This window comes from Engystomops pustulosus, chromosome 9 (genome assembly GCF_040894005.1).
Source record: "Engystomops pustulosus chromosome 9, aEngPut4.maternal, whole genome shotgun sequence".
NCBI classification, from domain to species: domain Eukaryota; kingdom Metazoa; phylum Chordata; class Amphibia; order Anura; family Leptodactylidae; genus Engystomops; species Engystomops pustulosus.
This window is the reverse complement of record NC_092419.1, coordinates 3,107,519-3,119,288: the sequence shown is the minus strand read 5'-3', so window position 1 is coordinate 3,119,288 and position 11,770 is coordinate 3,107,519. Positions and strand designations below refer to the sequence as shown.

Genomic DNA, 11,770 nt, shown 5'->3' with positions numbered 1-11,770 from the left:
TACAGTACCCGCCCCTTTGTGCCCATATAGATTATGTACATACAGTACCCGCCCCTTTGTACCCATATAGATTATGTACATACAGTACCCGCCCCTTTGTACCCATATAGATTATGTACATACAGTACCCGCCCCTCTGTGCCCATATAGATTATGTACATACAGTACCCGCCCCTTTGTACCCATATAGATTATGTACATACAGTACCCGCCCCTTTGTACCCATATAGATTATGTACATACAGTACCCGCCCCTTTGTACCCATATAGATTATGTACATACAGTACCCGCCCCTTTGTACCCATATAGATTATGTACATACAGTACCCGCCCCTTTGTACCCATATAGATTATGTACATACAGTACCCGCCCCTTTGTGCCCATATAGATTATGTACATACAGTACCCGCCCCTTTGTGCCCATATAGATTATGTACATACAGTACCCGCCCCTTTGTGCCCATATAGATGATGTACATACAGTACCCGTCCCTTTGTACCCATATAGATTATGTACATACAGTACCCGCCCCTTTGTACCCATATAGACTATGTACATACAGTACCCGCCCCTTTGTACCCATATAGACTATGTACATACAGTACCCGCCCCTTTGTACCCATATAGATGATGTACATACAGTACCCGCCCCTTTGTACCCATATAGATTATATATGTCAGCCCTGTGCATTACCCACACGTATCTCTCCATGGTCTGATACTAATGAATATTGTAACACTCACAGAACATGAAGATTTACAATGTAGTGATGTATACGGCGTCCGCACATTGTAGCTGCTGTGTGACCTGTGTCTCCATCTCTTACAGACAGTCACTCTCTGCGATATTATTACACCGCGGTCTCCGCTCCAGGGGCCGGGCTGCCGGAGTTCTCGGCAGTCGGATATGTGGACGATCGGGAGATTGTGAATTATAACACAGACACCGGCAGAGAACAACCCAAAGTCCAGTGGATGGAGAAACTGGACCCAGAATACTGGGAGAGAAATACACAGATCTATAAAGGAACTGAGGCTATATTCAGACATAATGTGAGGACAGCGATGGCCCGATTCAACCAGAGCGGAGGTGAGAGACAAATACACACACACACACACACTGTACACACACGCACACTGATACACACACACACACACAGATACACACTGATATACACACAGATACACACACACTGATACACACACACACACTGATACACACACACACACACACTGATACACACACACACACAGATACACACACACTGATACAAACACACACACACTACACTGTACACACACGCACACTGATGCACACACTGATACACACGCACACACTGATACACACACAATACACACACACACACAATACACACACACACACTGATACACACACACACAATACACACACACACAGATACACACACTACACTGTACACACACGCACACTGATGCACACACTGATGCAAACACACACTCTGATACACACACAATACACACACACACACAGATACACACTGATATACACTGATACACACACACACACACGGATACACACACGGAAACACACACACACGGATAAACACACACTGATACACACACACACACTGATACACACACACTGAGATACACACACACACTGAGATACACACAGATACACACACACACTGATATACACACAGATACACACACACTGAGATACACACACACACTGAGATACACACAGATACACACACACACTGATATACACACAGATACACACACACACACACTGATATACACACACACACACACTGATATACACACACACAAACACTGATATACACACACACACACACTGATATACACACAGATACACACACTGATATACACACAGATACACACACTGATATATACACACACTGATACACACACACTCTGATACACACTGATGCACACACACTGATACACACACTTACATACATACATACAGACAGACACACACACACACTGATACACACACATACACAAACATACACAAACACACTGATACAAACACACATACACAATCACACTGATAAACACAGATACATACACACACACACACTGATATACACACACACTGATAAACACAGATACACACACATATGCATACACACTGATACACACACACACACACACTGATACACAGTTACTTAGTTACATAAAATCTTCCCATTGATATCTGCTAAGCCTATAGGCTAGTGGATAGAGGCTCCATCTCTGTTGCATGTGGAGTACACACACACTGTTACACATACTGATACACACACACACACACACGCACACACTGATACACACACTGATGCGCGCGCACAAACTGATGAGCGCGCGCACACACTGATACACACACTGATGAGCACACACACACTGATGCACACACTGATACACACACTGATGAGCACACACACTGATGAGCACACACACTGATACACACACACTGATGCACACACACTGATACACACACTGATGCACATACACTGATGCACACACACTGATGCACACACACTGATGCACACACACTGGCGCACACACACTGATGCACACACACTGATGCACACACTGATGCACACACACTGATACACACACACTGATGCACACACACTGATGCACACACTGATGCACACACACTGATACACACACACTGATGCACACACACTGATGCACACACACTGATGCACACACACTGATGCGCACACACACTGATGCACACACTGATGCACACACACTGATACACACACTGATGCACACACACTGATGCACACACACTGATGCACACACACTGATGCACACACTCTGATGCACACACACTGATGCACACACTGATGCACACACACTGATGCACACACTGATGCACACACACTGATGCACACACTGATGCACACACTGATGCACACACTGATGCACACACTGATGCACACACACACTGATACACACACACACTACACTGTATAGACACTATGTATACTCAAATTCTTACCCTACAAAGTAGATCTTATTTGTGACAAATAATGAAGCAAAATTGAGAAAATGTGACAAAACGTTCTGGGCTTCATTTTTGCACGAAATAATAACAGCTTGTACAATGTCCGGACTACATTGTGCTGTAAGTGCAGGGTGGTGGCACACGTGGCGTTTTGAACTCGTTTTACGCAGTCTGTTTAAAAACATGCATAGTTGACCGTTTTTCTCATTTATCTTAATTAAGATAATTAGAAAACGGACAAAAACGGATGCGTTTTTTTACGGATTGCTTAAAAACGGCCTAAAAACGGGCTCAGGCGCAAAATTGTGATAGATTCCGTGCGAACATCCACTATGTCAGATAAAGTGCAGGCACTCAAAAAACATTTTCATTGTGTTTTGAAACGCATTCCTACAGCTGAGAAGGGATTTGCCTAATTGCATTACTGTTAACATTTGTGTTTACAAAATTCAATGTAAACACAATGTTAATAGTAATTAGGCGAATCCCCTCTCCTCAGCTGTAGGAATGCGTTTCAAAATGCAACGTGTGACCGCGCCCTAAGTGGCGCAAATTAGAGACAAATTTAATAACTGCGCCAAAAAACGTCATAAAACTGTCTAAACATCATGGTCAATGTCCCCCTTAAAATTTAGTTTTTATTATATGCAAACACAAAATACAAATATAATAAATGTAACAACAATCATTTCCATCCTTTGAGAGTAAATCTGCTAAGGGTGGTGGCACACGTGGCGTTTTGAACCCGTTTTTAGTCATGCGTGGTAAAAAACGTATGCGTTTTTTGTAAGTTTTTTATTAAGATAATTGAGAAAAAAACTGACAAAAATGGATGCGTTTTTAACCCCTTAACGACCTGGCCCTTTTTTGTTTTTTAATTTCTGTTTTTTCACTCCCCCACTTCAGCCCTTCAGCAGAGCCGTGCGGGGGCTTGTTTTCTGCGTAACAATATTACATAGTATGTAATATCCCACGCTGTGAACAGGGAAGCGGGAAAAAATTCCAAATGCAGTGAAATTGGTGAAAAACCGAATTTGCGCCAATTTCTTGTGGCTTGGATGTTACGGCTGTCACTGTGCGCCCCATGTGACGCGTCTACTTTATTCTTGGGGGAGGTGCAATTACGGGGATGTCACATTTATAGGTTTTATAAGGTTTTCATACATTTACAAAAATGAAAACCTCCTGTACAAAAATGTTTGTTTTGATTTTGCCGTCTTCTGGCGCTGATAACTTTTTCATACTTCGGTGCCCGGTGCTGTGGGTGGTGTCATTTTTTGCAGCTTTTGATGACGTTTACAATGTTATCATTTTTAGGACTGTGCGACCTTGTGATCCCATTATTTTTTTAGATTTTTCAAAATGGCAAAAAAAGTGCCATCTGCGAATTTGGGCGCTATTATTATATTATTATTATATTTTGATATGTTGGGCATTTTCGGACACAGCGATACCTAGCGTGTTTAGGATTTTTATATCAGTTCTAGGAAAGGGGGGCGAAGTGAATTTTTAGGTTTTTTAATTATAGTTTTTTTGTTAAACTTTTTTTTATCTTTATTTTTACTATTTTTAGACACCCTAGTGTACTTTAACCCTAGGTCATGTGACCGCACCGTCCGGGAGTGTTACCGGTAAGTGCTGCAATATGCAGCAAAGACTTCCTGGCTATGGAGAGCGCTCAGCCCGCAAGTCCTCTCCATGCACCGGGACCTGACGCGCACCGTACTATTACGGCGCGGGTCGGTAAGTGGTTAAAAGCATGTGGTTTTTAACGGACTGAAAACCCATGACTAAAAACTGATTTTTTTGGTCCGTTTTTAAGCACGCATCCGTTATTGCCCGTTTTCCCCAATGATCTCAATAGATAAAAATGTTGTAAGAAGCCAAACGCATGGTAAATGGTCAAAAACTGATGCGTTTTTAAACGGACTGAAAACGCCATGTGTGGCATCACTCTAAGCGCTGCTCTCGTGCCGTCTCCATCATTCACTTGTGCTCTGCCCCATCTATACATCTGCCCCATCGCTTCATCCTAACCAGGAACAGAGTGAAAAACTTCTCACGTTCTCACCTTTTATTGGCTTCAAAACTGCATCTGAAAATCTGAATGTGTGAACGCGTCCTCAGGTGCCTCCGTACGTGGCAGTAACGCATGAGTTTTGTAAACACAATGATAACAGCCACGTAATTAGGAAAATCTCCTCTGCTCAGCCTTTTATTGCGTTAGTGCCACGTGTGACGCAGCCTCAGGCCACTTCTATGTTGAGTTCGAATTGCACGTTGAGGCGTTTTACATGTTCCCGTGCGTTTGGCTGATTTGAAAGCGTTTTCCTCCATCTCTGGAAGTGTAATCAGCCATGTTGGCATATTCACAGCCGTTATACCTCCAGAAACGCATGAGAACATGTAAAACGCATGCGCAGAGGGTGCAGCCACACATGCAGTTTTTGACGCCAAAAGCAGGTGCGGATGATAATGGGCGAGAACTTATCACCGAGAAAAGCTGCTCCTCTATCTTCACTCCACTCCTGGTTTGGGCATCTGAAAATCTGAACGAGTGGACGCAGCCTCAAATTTGGCCAATCAGAAATGAATATCGGGTGTATTGCAGTGGAAACGCGCAAGTAATCAGTCCAAGCCCCTCCCTCCATGTTGCATTTTATTTTGCATTTACCCTCTGCCCGTGTACTTATAACTCCTTTCACGCCGCGTCCTCCGGTCCCTGTGGCCCCACCCGCCGCGTCCTCCGGTCCCTGTGGCCCCTCATGCCACGTCCTCCGGTCCCCGCGGCCCCTCATGCCACGTCCTCCGGTCCCCGCGGCCCCTCACGCCACGTCCTCCGGTCCCCGCGGCTTCTCACGTCCTCCGGTCCCCCCGTACATACATAATATGTGTGCTGTGTATAGATACATGTGACCTGTACATACACGATACGTGTGCTGTGTATAGATACACGTGACCTGTACATACACGATACGTGTGCTGTGTATAGATACACATGACCTGTACATACATGATACGTGTGCTGTGTATAGATACATGTGACCTGTACATACATGATACGTGTGCTGTGTATAGATACATGTGACCTGTACATACATGATACGTGTGCTGTGTATAGATACACGTGACCTGTACATACACGATACGTGTGATGTGTATAGATACACGTGACCTGTACATACACGATACGTGTGCTGTGTATAGATACACGTGACCTGTACATACATGATACGTGTGCGGTGTATAGATACATGTGACCTGTACATACATGATACATGTGCTGTGTATAGATACATGTGACCTGTACATACATAATACGTGTGCTGTGTATAGATACATGTGACCTGTACATACATGATACGTGTGCTGTGTATAGATACACGTGACCTGTACATACATGATACGTGTGCTGTGTATAGATACATGTGACCTGTACATACACGATACGTGTGCTGTGTATAGATACACGTGACCTGTACATACACAATACGTGTGCTGTGTATAGATACACGTGACCTGTACATACACAATACGTGTGCTGTGTATAGATACACGTGACCTGTACATACACGATACGTGTGCTGTGTATAGATACACGTGACCTGTACATACATGATACGTGTGCTGTGTATAGATACATGTGACCTGTACATACACGATACGTGTGCTGTGTATAGATACACGTGACCTGTACATACACAATACGTGTGCTGTGTATAGATACACGTGACCTGTACATACACGATACGTGTGCTGTGTATAGATACACGTGACCTGTACATACATGATACGTGTGCTGTGTATAGATACACGTGACCTGTACATACATGATACGTGTGCTGTGTATAGATACACGTGACCTGTACATACATGATACGTGTGCTGTGTATAGATACACGTGACCTGTACATACATGATATGTGTGCTGTGTATAGATACACGTGACCTGTACATACATGATACATGTGCTGTGTATAGATACACGTGACCTGTACATACATGATACGTGTGCTGTGTATAGATACACGTGACCTGTACATACATGATACATGTGCTGTGTATAGATACATGTGACCTGTACATACATGATACGTGTGCTGTGTGTAGATACACGTGACCTGTACATACACGATACGTGTGCTGTGTATAGATACACGTGACCTGTACATACACGATACGTGTGCTGTGTATAGATACACGTGACCTGTACATACATGATACGTGTGCTGTGTATAGATACATGTGACCTGTACATACACGATACGTGTGCTGTGTATAGATACACGTGACCAGTACATACATGATACGTGTGCTGTGTATAGATACATGTGACCTGTACATACATGATACATGTGCTGTGTATAGATACACGTGACCTGTACATACACGATACGTGTGCTGTGTGTAGATACACGTGACCAGTACATACATGATACGTGTGCTGTGTATAGATACACGTGACCTGTACATACATGATACGTGTGCTGTGTGTATAGAAACACGTGACCTGTACATACATGATACGTGTGCTGTGTATAGATACATGTGACCTGTACATACACGATACGTGTGCTGTGTATAGATACACGTGACCTGTACATACATGATACGTGTGCTGTGTATAGATACACGTGACCTGTACATACATGATACGTGTGCTGTGTGTATAGATACATGTGGCCTGTACATACACGATACGTGTGCTGTGTGTATAGATACACGTGACCTGTACATACATGATTCGTGTGCTGTGTATAGATACACGTGACCAGTACATACATGATACGTGTGCTGTGTATAGATACATGTGACCTGTACATACATGATACATGTGCTGTGTATAGATACACGTGACCTGTACATACACGATACGTGTGCTGTGTGTATAGATACACGTGACCAGTACATACATGATTCGTGTGCTGTGTATAGATACACGTGACCAGTACATACATGATACGTGTGCTGTGTATAGATACATGTGACCTGTACATACATGATACATGTGCTGTGTATAGATACACGTGACCTGTACATACACGATACGTGTGCTGTGTGTAGATACACGTGACCTGTACATACATGATACGTGTGCTGTGTGTATAGATACACGTGACCTGTACATACATGATACGTGTGCTGTGTGTATAGATACACGTGACCTGTACATACACGATACGTGTGCTGTGTATAGATACACGTGACCAGTACATACATGATACGTGTGCTGTGTATAGATACACGTGACCTGTACATACACGATACGTGTGCTGTGTATAGATACACGTGACCTGTACATACACGATACGTGTGCTGTGTATAGATACACGTGACCTGTACATACATGATACGTGTGCTGTGTATAGATACACGTGACCTGTACATACACGATACGTGTGCTGTGTATAGATACATGTGACCTGTACATACATGATACGTGTGCTGTGTATAGATACACGTGACCTGTACATACATGATACGTGTGCTGTGTATAGATACATGTGACCTGTACATACATGATACGTGTGCCGTGTATAGATACACGTGACCTGTACATACACGATACGTGTGCTGTGTGTAACATGTGTTGTGCTCCTGCAGGTGTACATATTGTCCAGCTGATGTACGGCTGTGAGCTGGGAGATGATGGGAGCGTCACCGGATACCGGCAGTACGGATATGATGGGGGAGAGTTCATATCCCTGGACACAAAGACCGCGACTTATATCCCCACCATGTCCCAGGCCCAGATCTCCACACAGAGATGGAACAGCCCGGAGCTACAAGCGGGGGAGATACAAAAGAATTACCTGGAGAATATCTGTACAGACTGGCTGCGGAAACACGTGGAGAACGGGAGAGAAGATCTGGAGAGGAAAGGTGAGAGGTCACTGCCCCATATATACATATATATACTGCCCGCACCCTGCCCCATATATATATATATATATATACACTGCCCGCACCCTGCCCCATACATATATATATACACTGCCCGCACCCTGCCCTATACATATATATATATATATACACTGCCCACACCCTGCCCCATACATATATATATATATACACTGCCCGCACCCTGCCCCATACATATATATATACACTGCCCGCACCCTGCCCCATACATATATATATATACACTGCCCGCACCCTGCCCCATACATATATATATATACACCGACCGCACCCTGCCTCATACATATATATATATACACTGCCCGCACCCTGCCCCATACATATATATATATACACTGCCTGCACCCTGCCCCATACATATATATATATACACTGCCCACACCCTGCCCCATACATATATATATATACACTGCCCGCACCCTGCCCCATACACATATATATATACACTGCCCACACCCTGCCCCATACATATATATATATATACACTGCCCACACCCTGCCCCATACATATATATATATATATACACTGCCCACACCCTGCCCCATACATATATATATATATACACTGCCCGCACCCTGCCCCATACATACATATATATACACTGCCCGCACCCTGCCCCATACATATATATATATACACTGCCTGCACCCTGCCCCATACATATATATATATACACTGCCCACACCCTGCCCCATACATATATATATATATATACACTGCCCGCACCCTGCCTCATACATATATATATATATACTGCCCGCACCCTGCCCCATACATATATATATATATATACACTGCCCACACCCTGCCCCATACATATATATATATATACACTGACTGCACCCTGCCCCATACATGTATATATATACACTGCCCGCACCCTGCCCCATACATATATATATATACACTGCCCGCACCCTGCCCCATACATATATATATACACTGCCCGCACCCTGCCCCATACATATATATATACACTGCCCGCACCCTGCCCCATACATATATATATATATACACTGCCCACACCCTGCCCCATACATATATATATATATATACACTGCCCGCACCCTGCCCCATACATATATATATATATATACACTGCCCGCACCCTGCCCCATACATATATATATATATACACTGCCCGCACCTGCCCCATACATATATATATATATACACTGCCCGCACCCTGCCCCATACATATATATATATATACACTGCCCGCACCCTGCCCCATACATATATATATATACACTGCCCGCACCCTGCCCCATACATATATATATACACTGCCCGCACCCTGCCCCATACATATATATATATATATATACACTGCCCGCACCCTGCCCCATACATATATATATATATATATACTGCCCGCACCCTGCCCCATACATATATATATATATATACACTGCCCGCACCCTGCCCCATACATATATATATATATACACTGCCCCCACCCTGCCCCATACATATATATATATATACACTGCCCGCACCCTGCCTCATACATATATATATATATATATACACTGCCCGCACCCTGCCTCATACATATATATATATATATACACTGCCCGCACCCTGCCCCATACATATATATATATATATACACTGCCCGCACCCTGCCCCATACATATATATATATATATACTGCCCACACCCTGCCCCACACATACATATATATATATATACACTGTCCGCACCCTGCCCCATACATATATATATATACACTGCCCACACCCTGCCTCATACACATATATATATATATACTGCCCGCACCCTGCCCCACACATACATATATATATATATATACACTGCCCGCACCCTGCCTCATACATATATATATATATATACACTGCCCGCACCCTGCCCCATACATATATATATATATATACACTGCCCGCACCCTGCCCCATACATATATATATATACACTGCCCGCACCCTGCCCCATACATATATATATATATACACTGCCCGCATCCTGCCCCATACATATATATATATACACTGCCCGCACCCTGCCCCATACATATATATATATATATATATACTGCCCGCACCCTGCCCCACACATACATATATATATATATATACACTGCCCGCACCCTGCCCCATACATATATATATATATACACTGCCCGCACCCTGCCTCATACACATATATATATATATACTGCCCGCACCCTGCCCCACACATACATATATATATATACACTGCCCGCACCCTGCCCCATACATATATATATATATACACTGCCCGCACCCTACCCCATACATATATATATATATATATATATACACTGCCCGCACCCTGCCCCATACATATATATATATATACACTGCCCACACCCTGCCCCATACATATATATATATATACACTGCCCGCACCCTGCCCCATACATATATATATATATACACTGCCCACACCCTGCCCCATACACATATATATATATACACTGCCCACACCCTGCCCCATACATATATATATACACTGCCCGCACCCTACCCCATACATATATATATATATATATACACTGCCCGCACCCTACGCCATACATATATATATATATATATACACTGCCCGCACCCTACCCCATACATATATATATATATACACTGCCCGCACCCTGCCCCATACATATATATATATATATATATACACTGCCCGCACCCTGCCCCATACATATATATATACACTGCCCGCACCCTGCCCCATACATATATATATATATATATATACACTGCCCGCACCCTGCCCCATACATATATATATACACTGCCCGCACCCTGCCCCATACATATATATATATATACACTGCCCACACCCTGCCCCAT

The 11,770-nt window shown here is 43.5% G+C and overlaps 1 protein-coding gene across 1 annotated transcript in view; it reads left to right on the top strand.

The window, feature by feature from the left end:
* Positions 1–810: 810 nt before the first annotated feature.
* LOC140077466 (BOLA class I histocompatibility antigen, alpha chain BL3-7-like) overlaps positions 811–11,770 on the top strand; it is a gene marked incomplete at its 5' end in the record, with an annotated part of 66,663 nt that continues 55,703 nt past the window's right edge. The window contains 2 exons of the mRNA XM_072124690.1: positions 811–1,093; positions 8,612–8,890. Coding sequence (XP_071980791.1) covers positions 811–1,093; positions 8,612–8,890 — 562 coding nt within the window. The remainder of the gene's footprint in view (positions 1,094–8,611; positions 8,891–11,770) is intronic.